Genomic DNA, 16,474 nt, shown 5'->3' with positions numbered 1-16,474 from the left:
CCATTGATCGTGACCTGGCCAAATAAATCACACAATAAGCGTCAAACGAAAACATTACAGAGAACGGAACACGTTTAGCTTGAAGGGGGAAACCAGATGGCGCTATGGTTGTCCCGCTAGATGGCGCTGCCATATGTCAAACGGACATCAACAGCGTTCTTTTACGTAGGAACCCCCAATTTATATTAAATATTCGTGTAGTACATAAAGCAATATGAATGTTTTTGTTGAACCACTTTTATCGCTTTGTGATAGATGGCGCTGTGATAGTCACAAACATATGGATCACAATTTTAGAGGATCAGTTGGTAACAGGTAGGTTTTGTAAATTAAAATACAGAACGTAGGTACTTTTTTTCATATTAATTTCGGTTGTTCCAGTATGATACATGTACGTTTGTGCACTTATAATTTCTTAGAACGCTGTTACAGCATGATTACCTATAAATACCACATTAATGCAATAGTTGCTCAAAATGATGTCCGTCAACCTCAATGCATTTGGCAATACGTGTAACGACATTCCTCTCAACAACGAGTAGTTCGCCCTCCGTAATGTTCGAACATGAATTGGCAATGCGCTGACGCATGTTGTCAGGCGTTGTCGGTGGATCACGATAGCAAATATCCTTCAACTTTCCCCACAGAAAGAAATCCTGTTATGAAATATGCTGTTCAATACCGCTTCAACCGCACTCGAGCTATGTACCGGACATCCAGCGTGTTGGTAGTACATCGCCATTCTGTCATGCAGTGAAACATCTTGTAGTAACAGCGGTAGAACATTACGTACGAAATCAGCATACATTGCACCATATAGATTGCCATCGATAAAATGGGGGCCAATTATCCTACCTCCCATAATGCCGCACCATACATTAAACCGCCAGGGTCACTGATGTTCCACTTATCGCAGCCGTCGTGGATTTTCCGTTGCCCAATAGTGCATATTATGTCGCTTTACGTTACCGCTGTTGGTGAATGACAGGTGCAAAAAATCTGTCATCGTTCCGTAATTTCTCTTGTGCCCAGTGGCAGAACTGTACACGACGTTCAAAGTCGTCGCCATGCAATTCCTGGTGTATAGTAATATGGTACGGGTGCAAACGATGTTGATGTAGCATTCTCAACACCGACGTTTTTAAGATTCCCGATTCTCCTGCAGTTTGTCTGCTACTGATGGCGGATTAGCTGAGACAGCAGCTAAAACACCTACTTCGGCATTTGACTGAATACTTCCTGTTTCCTTAAATAACGTAACTATCTGGCAAACGGTCCGGACACGTGGATGATGTCGTCCAGGGTACCGAGCAGCATACATAGCACACGCCCGTTGGGCATTTTGATCATACATCAACACGATATCGCCCTTTTCCGCAATTTGTAAACGATTCATTTTAACACGGGTAATGTATCACGAAGCAAATACCGTCCGCACTGGCGGAATGTTACGTGATACCACGTACTTTCACGTTTGTGACTATTACAGCGGCATTTACGACAAAGCGGAAAAAGTGGTCCAACGAAGACATTCATATTTGTTTACGTACTACACGAATATGTAATAAAAATGGGGGTTCCTATTTTTAAAAAACCCAGTTGATATCCGTTTGACCTAAGGCAGTGCCTTCTAGCGGGCTAACCATAGCGCCATCTGGTTTCCCCCTTCAAGCTAGACGAGTTTCGTTTTTTGCAGTTTTTTTGTTTGATTCTTATTTCGCGAGATATTTGGCCCGGTCACTATCAATGGACCACCCTGTACATCCATACTGTGCAATCTTCTGTAAAGTGCATGGCAGAAGGTTTTTGCATTGTACCACTTACTAGGGCTTCATGCCATTCCATTCAACATTAGCACACAGGAGGAATGACCGTTTGAACGCCTCTATGCGCACAGTTATTGATGTAATTTTATCCTCATCATCCCTACGGGAGCGACACGCAGATTTAAGTCTACCTTCAAACACTTGTCCGCACAGGCTTTAGAGCGGGATGCTCTTCAGTGGGTCAAACAAACATGTGACTATTCGAGCTGCCCTTTTCGGTATCCGTTCAGTGCCCTCTGTTAGTCTTATATGGTACGGTCCCCAAACACTTGACCAATATTCTAGGATGTTTCGCAAGTGTGTTTCGTAGCTTCAACTGTAGCCTGATTGAATTTTCCTAGTCCAAAGTCTACTACATACTACACTTACGACTGAGCCTATGTGGTCCTTCAGTTTCACATTACCTCAAACTGTTACATCCAGCTAATAGCATGAGTAGAACGATTCAAACTGTGACTCACCGATACTGCAGTCGTAAGATTCTGATGTCTCAAGAGTCAGGGAAGGATAAGGAGAAAATCACATGGAAGAGTGGGTCCACAATTCTTGCATGATCTTCAATGATCACATTTATTTCTAGTCCACACGATGGTAAGAAATACAATACAATAATCACCAAATAACTCTGGCCATAAGAGGTTGCTAAATGAAAATAAGCATTTAAATTTTAACCGCAGACTGACAAGACTAAACATTCAGTTCTTGCTACCCCGAGGAATCCGTGCCAGTAACAAATAAAATAAACAAATCATAATAAATCATCTCTCAAATAATAAGTAAGTATACGACAGCTCTTCCACAACTTTCTTAAACAGTCACAGATATTAAATTACGAACTGATGATTTACAATAAACCCCGAAGCATAGCAGACATGACAGAATTTCTTATATCCTTAGAATGGGCACAATCAGAAATTAAGCTCAAGCTAATTATGGTGAGTTATAACGTAAATTGGAATATAAGGAAATGGAAGTCAGAACGGAAATTTCATTAAAAAATTCCTCGAGCACACCAAGTACATTCGCATATATTCGAAGAGCTAAAGCAACTACCTCAAGATACACTACTGGCCACACGTGTAACCAATCACGCAGGGTGATACGCCAGTATGGCGATGACGAATACACGCTTCCAATGTGCGTTCACCGCGATGTCGCCAACCACGTATGAGACAATCGTGGTACTGCAAACAGAAGTTAGATTCATCCAAAAAAAGTTTTGCCATTCGTGCACCCAGGTTCGTCTTTGAGTACACCATCGCAGGCACTCCTGTCTGTGATGCAGCATCAAGGGTAACCGCAGTCATGGTCTCCGAGCTGATAGTCCACGCTGCTGCAAACGTCGTCGAACTGTTGGTGGAGATGGTTGTTGTCTGGCAAACGTCCCCATCCGTTGACTCAGGGATCGAGACGTGGCTGCACGATCCGTTACAGCCATGCGGACAAGATGCCTGTCATCTCGACTGCTAGTGATTTGAGGTGGTCGGATCTAGCACGGCGTTCCGAATTACCCTCCTGAACCCACCGATTACATATTCTGCTAGCAGTCATTGGATCTCGATCAACGCGAGCAGCAATGTTTCGATACGATAAACTACAATCGCGGTAGGCTACAATCCGACCTTTATCGAAGTCGGAAACGTGATGGTACGTATTTCTCCTCCTTACACGAGGCATCACAACAACGTTTCACCAGCCAACGCCGGTCAACTGCTGTTTGTGTATGAGAAATCGGTTTGAAACTTTCCTCGTGTCAGCACGTTGCAGGTATCGCCACCGGCGCCAACGTTGTGTGAATGCTCTGAAAAGTTAATCATTTGCAAATCACAGCATCTTCTTCCTGTCGGTTAAATTTCGCGGCTGTAGCACGTCATCTGCGTGGTCTAGCATTTTTAATTGCCAGTAGTGTATTATGTTCGCCAATGTTACTCGTCTTCTTGTTGGTGACTCTGTCTCATTCGCCAGTGGTATGCATTTCTGCAGCTTTCGTAGCTGCATGCCAGTACTCATTACAGCAAGTCTTTGTCGCAGTTCTGGATTCGTCTTCTTGTCGCGTCCCAAGCGTGAGGTTTATATGAGATTGAGCAACAAGGTTCGTAAGCACAGATTAGCTGGTTGGCCGCAGTGGGAGAGAGACCTTTGTACTAACCAAGGAGTTATAACCTCTTGTGTGAAGTTAGAAAGCCTGGGAGATAATTCAAGTAACTCTCCAGAAAAGTTTAACAATAAGACGTTTACTCAGAAGTACAAAAAATTAAATCCTAACTGCTCTGGCTGAGACGTTTCCAGTGAGCGGCCAATGGAAGTCGCCGCCGTGTCTACTCTTAGAATTCGATCCACACCACTAGATGAGGGTCCCGGGGCAGCTGCCTCTCTGAGCTTCAACTCCGCGACGAATCCTCCGGCATCTCGCGCCAGACCTCTCCCTAGTGCCCTCCTACCGATCTTCCTGCCGACCTGTGGCTATTGCTATGACGTAATGACGAGAGCTACTTGCCTCCTTAATTGCTCTAATTGTGCGCTGTTCTGCAGTGGCCCTTCAAAGGGCGGCTGGAGGGGTAGAGCCGCGTCTCTTAATTTGGTCACAGACTGCGTCCTGAGACACGGCCGCCTGTATTAGAGGCCGCAGTCGTCAAGCTGACAACGTCGTAGCCTGTGACGTCAGTAGGCCGGCTAGCGTGACCAGCTGGGTCGAGACTGAAGTTAAGATTCCGTCGAATGCAGACCAAGTGTCAGATATAAATACGCAATCACTTTCTTTTTTCGTAGATTTGGTCCCTACACATAACACAGTTACCTAGAAAAGGTAATTTCCCGCAGTATTACGCCGACTTTATGTCGGAATTACGCATTTTATTCTCGTTCCCTTGCAACGATGAACTTTTCAATAACTCACATGTGCTTCATAGCAGTATATTACGACGTTTCTTACCCGAGATTTGGAGATACAAGTTCAGCAAACAATTTTGTGAGGTGCCTATTAACATTATTCGCAGACTTGCAATTATTTCAGTCTGTTATTTGAAATGCATTACCATGTTCCTTCCAATATAAATGACAAACTAATATAAAAGTTTCTGACAGCTGCAACATATCTTTCACACCTTTTTATATGAGGGTAGCATAATAATAATTTTAACGAACGTTTTTTGTGTATTGTTCATTAGTATGTTAGATTTTTTTTAAAACACTGGTCATACACAATCTACACATCTTTCTGAGTCAGAATGAACTGGGGACCTTGCTGTAGGATTTCCATAAGAAGCATGACTGAAATTTATCAGTGCATTAAAGTTTATTTCATAGTGGCCACCTCCTCCTTGCCAGTACTAATTAGAGCATTTAAGGACTGAGGTTATGGGTAAGAAAGAAGTTTCATAATTTTTTTTAAATTTTCTGTTAACTCCCTTCTTCTTGGAACATATTAAATGATCATTTTGGAGTTTGGTATAATTATTTAACAATATGTTATACATAATGGAGACCAGCTTTTTGTAGATATCAGTAAGTGGCCTTCCACAGAGACATGAATCTGTTAGGGAATCAGTAGGGAATCTGAACACTGAGATGTAACCCTCTCCCTTGATGGAATTGTAGTTGCTGTTGCAACCAGGAACACATTTTTCTGGCATTTGCAAATAGAATGATGCATGAATTGCTAACATCTTAAATCAAAATACTGTTATGTAAAAATAGCAAATGAGCATTAGAGTGGACTGGTTTTCTCTACTGCTTGGACATCACGAAACACAAGTCTACAGATAGAATCAAATGTGTAGAAATATTCATAATATTAACACAAAATCACTTAGGAGATGATTCTGATACTAAATTTATGAATTCAAAACACTATTTTCAAATTATATCTACAATATAGTAGAACGTTTGTTGCAACTGTGTAGACGAAAGTCGTTCAAGTAGCACACTTGCACATATACATGTAAGAACACTACAAACTTCACAGAATTGTATACTTACATTATGTTATATCCGACTGCAGCCACGACTACTTGCTATAATTTTTGCAGACTCCAGTATAGCATAATTACACTGTAATGTCGGGATAAAACAGACACCGCGAAAGTACGTAAACAGCTGCTTCCGTTTGCTACCTTATAGCCACAGCCATGCGGTAGGCCTTAACGTAACGTTGCCACATTTCAGGCCTCCGGCCTCTATTACAGGCGGCCGTGCCTGTGCTGGCTTCACGTGGCGCAGTGGTCCCCCCCCCCCCCACCCCCCGCCCCCGCCAGAAGACCCTTTCTCTTTCTCCTTGTCGTACAGTGCTTCTCTCTAGCCAGCTCCCTGCCCATTAGCCTCTCGCCGGCCAGCTAGCCCATTTCCAGCCCCGTCGCTCCTCTGCCAGACCTAAACACATTACTAGACTTAATAGTTCCCCCTGTTGTTATTAACAATGGAATTCAGACTTGGTTTCACTCAACGATAAAACATCTGCTAAAGCGCTCATTACGATACTTCCTAGCCGCCTGTATGGTAACCATCAGCGCCACTGAATTTCTATCGTTGCTTGCATACGGTTTTCCAGTTTTCTCCAAATCTCCAATGCTGGAAATCAACAGTCATCCAAAAGTCCATTAACATTTGAAACCTCAATACTTCACATGATAATGTAGGCACCGAGGTAAAAATTAACACGCATTCTTTATTGAAAAAAAAAGCAGTAAATGACGCACAGATGGCGATTCTTATGATGCAAAAGCAATAATTACCGTAACAATTGATTCCTAGCCAAAACTATGTTTTTTAAAAATTGCTCAATATGTCAGTCATCATTCGTCATCAATACTTGTAATCCAGCGATAATGTACTGCATGCACTGTGGGATCAAAAGTATCCGGACACCCCCAAAAACAACGTATGTCATATTAGATTCATTGTGCTGCCACCTACTGCCAGCTACTCCATACCAGCGACCTCAGTGATCATTAGACATGTGAGAAATGGGGCGCTCCGTGGATCTCAAGGACTTCGAACGTAGTCAGGTGACTGGGTGTCACTTGTATCATACGTCTGTACGCCAGATTTACACACTCCTAAACATCCCTAGATCCACTGTTTCAGATATGACAGTGAAGTGGAAACGTTAAGGAACACGTACACCACAAAAGCATACAGGCCAACCTCGTCTGTTGACTGACAGAGACCGCCGACAGTTGAAGAGGGTCATAATGTGTAATAGACAGACATCGATCCAGACCATCACAAAGGAATTCCAAACTGCATTAGGACCCGCTGCAAGTACTATGACAGTTAGGCGGGAGGTGATAAAAGTTGGATTTCATGGTCGAGCGGCTGCTCAAAAGCCACACATCACGCAGGTAAAGCCGGCAGGCGTGGTCGAGCGGTTCTAGGCACGACAGTCTGGAGCCGTACGACTGCTACGGTCGCAGGTTCGAATCCTGCCTCCGGCATGGATGTGTATGATGTCCTTTGCTTAGTTAGGTTTCAGTAGTTCTAATTTCTAGGGGATTGATGACCTCAAAAGTTAAGTCCCATAGCTGTCAGAGCCATTTCACCCATTTTTGACGCCGGTAAATGTAAAACGACGCCTCGCTTGATGTAAAGAGTGTAAACATTGGACGACTGAACAGTGGAATAACGTTGTGAGTAACGAATCACGGTACACAATGTGCCGATCCGATGTCAGGGTGTTGGTGTGGCGAATGCCCGGTGAACGTCATCTGCCAGTGTGTGTAGTGCCAACAGTAAAATTCTAAGGTGGTGGTGTTATGGTGTGGTCGTGTTTATCATGGAATGGCTTGCACCCCTTCTTGTTTTGCGTGGCACTATCACAACACTGGCCTACATTGATGTTTTAAACATCTTCTTGCTTCCCACTGTTGAAGAACAATTTGGGGATGGCGATTGCACCTTTCAACACGATCGAGTACCTGTTCATAATGCATGGCCTGTGGTGCAGTGGTTACACGACAATAACACTTTGTAATGGACTGGCCTGCACAGACTCTTGACCTGCATCGTATAGGATATCCTGTGGGACTTCGTACCATTCCTCATCGTCTGACATCGATACCTCTCGTCAGTGCAGCACTCCGTGAAAAATGGGCTGCCATTCCAAGAAAACATCCAGCTTCTGACTGAACGTATGGCTGCGCGAGTGCAGGCTGTCATCAAGGCTAAGGGTGGGCCAACACCATACTGAATTCCAGCATTCCCGATGGAGGGTGGCACGAACTTGTAAATCACTTTCAGCCAGGTGTCCGGATACTTTTTATCACATAGTGTATCCTTACGTATGGTGAAAAATTACCACAGGATGTTATCTTATAGCATTCCTAATGAGGTCAGGTGATCGCGGTAGACTTCAGCCGCGCGAGATTAGCCGATAGACCTATGGCGCTGTAGTCATGGACTGTGCGGCTGGTCCCGGCGGAGGTTCGGGTCCTCCCTCGGGCATGTGTGTGTGTGTTTGTCCTTAGAATAATTTAGGTTAAGTAGTGTATAAGCTTAGTGATTGATGACCTTAGCAGTTAAGTCCCATAAGATTTCACACACATTTGAACTTTTTTTGCGGTAGACTTCAGGTAAGCCCCCAACCAATTAAGGATCTTGGCCTGGGAGGCCAAACGCGACGGAAGTGGGTCTCAGAACGCGGTCCACACCAAATCATGTGCCAAAGAGATCTTCAACACGTGAAGCAAATTGGGTGGAGCACCGCTCTACAAAATGGTTCAAATGGCTCTGAGCACTATGGGACTCAACTGCTGTGGTCATTAGTCCCCTAGAACTTAGAACTACTTAAACCTAACTAACCTAAGGACATCACACACATCCATGCCCGAGGCAGGATTCGAACCTGCGACCGTAGCAGTCGCACGGTTCCGGACTGCGCGCCTAGAACCGCGAGACCACCGCGGCCGGCACCGCTCTACAAAAAAGTCGTACCTGCAGCAGGTGATTATCAGCCAAGCTAGGAATGAAAATTTTATTTATTTCATTTATTTAGCGATATTTTTTATGAAATTTTTTGTAGAAAAATTAAAGTTCTAATTGCAGTTCCGTGACATATCAGGCACCTGTCATGCTGACAGTTTGAAAAGCAGCACCCCGCATTTCCTCGAAGAAAAAGGGTCTGATCACGATTGAAATCCTCACCACACCATGACTTTCTTGTCATGCAATAGCTTTTCCACGATAGTTCTAAGATTTTCTGCGGTTGTGAGCTTCTAAAGGCCCTGAGAGTGTGAAATAGGCTTCATCGGGTCACACTACGTTATACAACCACCTTTAATTTTTGAGAACATTTCTCTTGGAGCAGAGCGGTTTTTTTTGTTACCTAAAACCGGACTTGTTTTTTGTGACATTTCTGGTGTCGGTCTGTTTTAGACCATCTTCAGACCTCACACCATGATGGTGCCCGGTGGCTGTAAGCAGAGTACGCGCTAACTGCAGTTGACATTCACTTTTAAATCGTTCAAATGTGTGTGAATTCCTAAGGGACCAAACTGCTGAGTTCATGGGTCCGTAGACTTACACACTGCTTGAACCAGCTCCCCATGCCCGAGGGAGGACTCGAACCCCCGGCGGGAGGAGCCGCACATTTCGTCATCTTCCCTATTTTCTAAAGTTATCACACCACGAATGCTTTCCTCACCTCGTAAATGGCGGCTAACAGTTGATTATGATGCTGGATTCGTACGTATAGCATTGGATGCCTACGCCTTAGTGTTCTGTAGACAACAGTACATTGAATGGTAGTGCGACGTGTGATTTCATGAGCGCTGACTTCACCATGCAGAGATGAACACGCCGAAGACTCCATTTCTTCAGAACTGTCTGAGCAGCGATGGCACCTGTGTCTGGTTGCGCAGCATGGGACCTATCGTCTAAATAACCATTGGCTTTGAACTTCGTCACAATGTTCTTCACAGTTTTACTTGTCACAATACCTGCACCCATTCAAATACACTTTTCTTGGTGATAAGATCGTAAGGATACAGTAGCGCACTCTCTACTCTTATAGTAAAGCCTCACTGACCCTTTTCTAGTAAATTTAACTCGCCGCGATTTCTAGCGCATCTGGCTCCCTCACTATAGCTCGTCTTATAAAGCTTGCTCAAGCAACGCCGTGGATGTGATGGTGTCGAGTGCTGTCTATTGACCAGTTTTCGGACTCGATTTTGATTTCAACAAAACCGCATATCTTTTCAGGCAGTGTGTACATTTTCACCTCTCTACCTAGACCGGCCGTTGTGGCCGAGCGGTTCTAGGCGCTTCAGTCCCGAAGCGCGCTGCTGCTGCGGTCGCAGGTTCGAATCCTGCCTCGGGTGTGATGTCCTTTGTTAGGTTTAAGGACTGCTGACCTCAGATGTTAAATCCCATAGTGCTTAGAGCCATTTGAACCACCCACATGATTCCGTGAATTAGTACATTTTCAAGTGTTTATGGACTTTTAGATCACTCTGGATGTCATCACAGCCGATAATTATTGTTTGGCTCTCTTGTACATATTTTTATTGCATTCTGATGAAATGTTTTTTATAGCAAGTATGTTATGCAAAGCAGTGTATCGATTTCTGTATTAGTTGTCGGCCGTTGTGGCCGTGCGGTTCTAGGCGCTTCAGTCTGAAACCGCGTGATCGCTACGGTCGCAGGTTCGAATCCTGCCTCGGGCATGGATGTGTGTGATGTCCTTACGTTAGTTAGGTTTAATTAGTTGCAAGTTCTAGGCGACTGATGATCCCAGAAGTTGAGTCGCATAGTGCTCAGAGCCATTTGAACTAACCTATCTGCATTAGTTATCAACTTTCGCATAAATGTTCTGTGCATATTTCATTTTAGTACCAGTTTTACTTCTTGTATGTCTGATTGGCTATTACTGATGTAATGCATTATGCAATGGTCACAGAACCGCATATCAAACCAACAACTCCAATAGTGTCTCCAGCTGTTGTCGTTCGTGGATTCACTGCCTGTCATCATAGGTATAAGTTATTCTTTTAATTTTGGTTTTATTGTATGCATTACGTATGTTACTATTACTATGATATATCCCTCTAAACCTATTGTACACTTATATTTCAATGTATATGGTTGGGGATGATCACATTTTCAACGAAATTTGCCAATAAATATTTTTTTGCAGTCACGACTTTTTTCACTCAATTTCGACCTATTTTAATGATACTGCTGGTATTGTCGACAAATGGTATCAAAAATTTTGATGCTTTTAGTTTCCATTCTCTGGAAATTATTAAATTTGCAAATTGACGTACAGGGTGTCCGTAAAGTCTTTCCCTGATTACATAAATTGATAACTCAGGCTAGAAGTAAGATACAAATATGAAACTGGTGTCTAATTGTTTATAAACTATCAAAGGTTTTTTCACACATCAGTAAACTTCCACATGAGCACCCTTGGTAGCACGTAGCACATCTAAGCGATATTCAGTTTCCGTCCACACATTAGCCAACATCACTGGAGGGATCGATTCAACGACTGTGGTAATCCTTTGCCGCAGGGTTTCAAGATCTGGAACACGTGTTCGGTAGACCTCGTCCTTGACATAACCCCATAAAAAGAAGTCTAATGGGGTTATGTCAGGAGAGCGTGGAGGCCAAACCGTTGGCCCATCGCGACCAATCCATCGCCCAGGAAAGGTCATATCGAGATAGGCACGGACGTCCAAACCCCAATGAGGCGGTGTACCGTCTTGCTGAAACAAGACATCGGGGTGATACTGAAGCAGCTGATAAACAGCATACAGTTGCAACATGTCCAGATACACTGCAGATGTGATGGTAGCATCAGCGAAGAAGAATGGCCAGATAATTCGATCGTGCAATAGCGGGCACCAAACATTCACCCTTGGACTGCCTCTAGTGCACTCCATGACTTTGCCAGGGGGTTGTGAACCCCAAATGCGCACATTATGGAGATTGATTACTCCACTGACAAAAAAGGTCTCTTCGTCGGAAAAGACAATTCGTCTGAGATAACCTTCATCGTCCTCAATACGTGAGAGCATATCGACCGCAAAGTCATATCGACATGTACTGTCATTGGGCAACAAGGCCTGAACGGTTTGCAGTTTGTATGCACGAAACAATAAAAGTTTGTGTAAAATGTGATGGAGAGAGCTTTTTAGCGTCTGTAAATCACGTGAGGCCCTGCTCACCGATTCTTCGGACTTCGTAGAAAAGACTGCCTTACAGCTTTCACCCTGTCTGCTGAGGTTCTTGGTCGACCAGATCTCGGAAGGTCAGCAACCGATCCTGTGTTCTTGAACCTCTCATACCAGGCTTTAATGCTCTTGACATCAGGTGGACTCCTTCCAAATGTTGTCTGGAAGTGTGGTTGGTGATCGTGTCTCATGGTACCACAGGACACACTGTGCCTTCTGCTGATTGGTTAACATGGCTTCTTGGGCACTGCACTTCATCCACTACCTACGTACTGCGAACCTAAAACAGAAAAAAAACTTTGATAATTGTAAACAATTCGACACATGTTTCATATTTGTATCTTACTTCTAGCCTGAGTTATCAATTTATGTAATCAGGGAAAGTCTTTTCGGACACAGTGTATATAAGTATACAGGGTGTTACAAAAAGGTACGGCCAAACTTTCAGGAATCATTCCTCGCACACAAATAAATAAAAGATGTTATGTGGACATATGTACGGAAACGCTTAATTTCCATGTTAGAGCTCATTTTAGTTTCGTCAGTATGTAGTGTACTTCCTCGATTCACCGCCATGATTTCATACGGGGTACTCTACCTGTGCTGCTAGAACATTTGCCTTTACAAGTACGACACAACATGTGGTTCATGCACGATGGAGCTCCTGCACATTTCAGTCGAAGTGTTCGTACGCTTCTCAACTACAGATTCGGTAACCGGTGGATTGATAGAGGTGGACCAATTCCGTGGCCTCCACGGTCTCCTGACCTCAACCCTCTTGACTTTCATGTATGGGGGCATTTGAAAGCTCTTGTCTACGCAATCGCGATAGCAAATATAGAGACTCTTCGTGCTCGTCTTGTGGACGGCTGTGGTACAATACGCCATTCTCCAGGACTTCATCAGCGCATCAGGGATTCCATTTGACGGGGGTGGATGCACGTATCCTCGCTAACGGAGGATATTTTGAAAATTTCCTGTAACAAAGTGTTTGAAGTCACGCTGGTACGTTCTGTTGCTGTGTATTACCATTCCATGATTATTGTGATTTGAAGAGAAGTAATAAAATTTGCTCTAATATGGAAAATTAGCGTTTCCGGACACATGTCCACATAACATACACTCCTGGAAATTGAAATAAGAACACCGTGAATTCATTGTCCCAGGAAGGGGAAACTTTATTGACACATTCCTGGGGTCAGATACATCACATGTTCACACTGACAGAACCACAGGCACATAGACACAGGCAACAGAGCATGCACAATGTCGGCACTAGTACAGTGTATATCCACCTTTCGCAGCAATGCAGGCTGCTATTCTCCCATGGAGACGATTGTAGAGATGCTGGATGTAGTCCTGTGGAACGGCTTGCCATGCCATTTCCACCTGGCGCCTCAGTTGGACCAGCGTTCGTGCTGGACGTGCAGACCGCGTGAGACGACGCTTCATCCAGTCCCAAACATGCTCAATGGGGGACAGATCCGGAGATCTTGCTGGCCAGGGTAGTTGACTTACACCTTCTAGAGCACGTTGGGTGGCACGGGATACATGCGGACGTGCATTGTCCTGTTGGAACAGCAAGTTCCCTTGCCGGTCTAGGAATGGTAGAACGATGGGTTCGATGACGGTTTGGATGTACCGTGCACTATTCAGTGTCCCCTCGACGATCACCAGAGGTGTACGGCCAGTGTAGGAGATCGCTCCCCACACTATGATGCCGGGTGTTGGCCCTGTGTGCCTCGGTCATATGCAGTCCTGATTGTGGAGCTCACCTGCACGGCGCCAAACACGCATACGACCATCATTGGCACCAAGGCAGAAGCGACTCTCATCGCTGAAGACGACACGTCTCCATTCGTCCCTCCATTCACGCCTGTCGCGACACCAGTGGAGGCGGGCTGCACGATGTTGGGGCGTGAGCGGAAGACGGCCTAACGGTGTGCGGTACCGTAGCCCAGCTTCATGGAGACGGTTGCGAATAGTCCTCGCCGATACCCCAGGAGCAACAGTGTCCCTAATTTGCTGGGAAGTGGCGGTGCGGTCCCCTACGGCACTGCGTAGGATCCTACGGTCTTGGCGTGCATCCGTGCGTCGCTTCGGTCCGGTCCCAGGTCGACGGGCACGTGCACCTTCCGCCGACCACTGGCGACAACATCGATGTACTGTGGAGACCTCACGCCCCAAGTGTTGAGCAATTCGTCGGTACGTCCACCCGGCTTCCCGCATGCCCACTATACGCCCTCGCTCAAAGTCCGTCAACTGCACATACGGTTCACGTCCACGCTGTCGCGGCATGCTACCAGTGTTAAAGAGTGCGATGGAGCTCCGTATGCCACGGCAAACTGGCTGACACTGACGGCGGCGGTGCACAAATGCTGCGCAGCTAGCGCCATTCGACGGCCAACACCGCGGTTCGTGGTGTGTCCGCTGTGCCGTGCGTGTGATCATTGCTTGTACAGACCTCTCGCAAGTGTCCGGAGCAAGTATGGTGGGTCTGACACACCGGTGTCAATGTGTCCTTTTTTCCATTTCCAGGAGTGTATTTACTTTCTTTGTGTGTGAGAAATGTTTCCTGAAAGTTTGGCCGTACCTTTTTGGAACAACCTGTATAGCCCGACCGCGATTCGCACCCAGACACGAGGCGAGTGTGTTTTGTGTGTTTGCCGCTGCAGGTGACGGGAGCGCCCACGCCCGAGCCCGCCGCGACCGCTGTCTGCGCCAGCCGTCATGGACCGCGCGAGCCGCCCGCCCGCCTGCTTCGACTTCCCGCTGCCGAAGATGCCGCTCGCAGCGCAGCCGAAACGCCGCCGCCCCGCCGACCTCAGCGCCCCTGGCGGCGGACCCCGCTGCTAACGCACGGCTGAGCCAGCGAGCGCACGCGCCGCCATGCCCCTGCTGCCGCGCGGCCACCAAGACGCACAGCTCGACGGCGGGTAGCCGCCGCGCCTAACCTCCGAACCCCGGTCCCCGCTCCCTCGCCCTCGCAGTCCGCCCTGCGCAGCCCCTCCAGTCTGCCGTCTCTGTCCCGAGTCCCTTCATCGGTGCACGCGTTGTGCCGCGTTTCCGCGAACTGGAGAAAAGTAGTTAGAGGTGAGCTGCAGCGGACGTCACGCTACCTCTACACTACTGAACAATCTCTCATGTGCGTTACCAAATCTGTCCTCCAGCTGAAGTGCTGAAGGAACGAGAGTACAGACAACCCCTTACCAGGAGCGTAAACAAAATAACTTACAGAACAACAATAATTAATTTTTAATAAAAAGTTCAACAGTGCCTGATACATGTTTTCGTGTTGTGTGTGTCCTGCGATGTGTACAGTAATCGCTCTCCTGAAACGTTAATACTTTTTGCGTTTTGCAATAAATACATAATTCTGGGCTACATTTAGCTCTTGTTGGCCTGAAAGCAATCGTCGAAGAAGAGCCGCTTAAGAAGTAAATTTTCAGCACTCGTCCTAACAAAACGGTGTATTATAGATATAACGCTCCATATACGAAACGGAGAGAGATAAAATATATTTATTTTAATTTTGCTCAAAAGTTATTCTCGCTACCTTGGAAAGAGCGTAACTGAAGTGAACAAGGTGCCCAGTAGGACAACGAATTCCGTGTAGTGAAGCCTGCCCTATTACGTCGGCGGAGAGGCAGGGAGTTTTCTCCCTCGCGCTATACGTGTATCAGTGCTTTGGCGTTTCTACACGGCAGCAGAAGGCATCGTCAGGAGTAAGCCAGCACCATGCCAGGAGGACGGCGCGGGCTCGTCGCGCCGCAGAACACCTTCCTGGAGAACATCATCCGGCGCTCCAGCTCGCAGCGTGAGTACCCTTACTGCTTTCCTAATATTTCCATGCTATCTTGTTCTTACAAGGGAACCTCCCCATCGCACCCCCCTTAGATTTAGTTATAAGTTAGCACAGTGGATAGGCCTTAAAAAACTGAACACAGATCAATCGAGAAAACAGGAAGTGTTGTGTGGAACTATGAAAAAAAATAAGCACAATATACAAACTCAGTAGTCCATATGAAGATAGGCAACATCAAGGACAGTGTGAGCTCAGCAACGCCGTGGTCCCGTGGGTAGCGTGAGCAGCTGCGGAACATGATGTCCTTGGTTCAAGTCTTCCCTCGACTGAAAAGTTTACTTTCTTTATTTTCGCGAAGTTGTGATCTGTCCGTTCGTTCATTGGCGTCTCTGTTCACTGTAATAAGTTTAGTGACTGTGTTTTGCGACCGCACCGCAAAACTGTGCGATTAATAGACGAAAGGACTTGGCTCTCCAATGGGAACCGAAAACATTTGATGACAAGGTCATACGTCAACCGATTCCTCCACGTTAGCAGGAATACTCTCTTCTGTGCGTTGTAGTCGACTGACGTCGTGTGTTTTGATGTTTGTTTAGGTGTAGCGTCCCCATACTACGGCACAGTTACCTCGCATCGGACGGACGGACGAACAGATAATAACAGTTTAAACTTTTCAC

At 45.9% G+C, this 16,474-nt stretch overlaps 1 protein-coding gene across 1 annotated transcript in view; it reads left to right on the top strand.

Moving 5' to 3' along the window:
• LOC126292291 (potassium voltage-gated channel protein eag) overlaps window positions 1-16,474 on the top strand; it is a 1,528,023-nt gene that overhangs the window by 215,541 nt on the left and 1,296,008 nt on the right. Inside the window, exon 3 of the mRNA XM_049986211.1 lies at window positions 14,668-15,809. Within this exon, the coding sequence (XP_049842168.1) occupies window positions 15,731-15,809 (79 nt within the window). The 5' untranslated portion in view covers window positions 14,668-15,730. The remainder of the gene's footprint in view (window positions 1-14,667; window positions 15,810-16,474) is intronic.

The sequence above is a fragment of the Schistocerca gregaria genome, chromosome 9 (assembly GCF_023897955.1).
Source record: "Schistocerca gregaria isolate iqSchGreg1 chromosome 9, iqSchGreg1.2, whole genome shotgun sequence".
Lineage (NCBI taxonomy): Eukaryota > Metazoa > Arthropoda > Insecta > Orthoptera > Acrididae > Schistocerca > Schistocerca gregaria.
The sequence above is the reverse complement of the archived record's forward strand: the minus strand, read 5'-3'. Positions and strand labels throughout refer to the sequence as shown.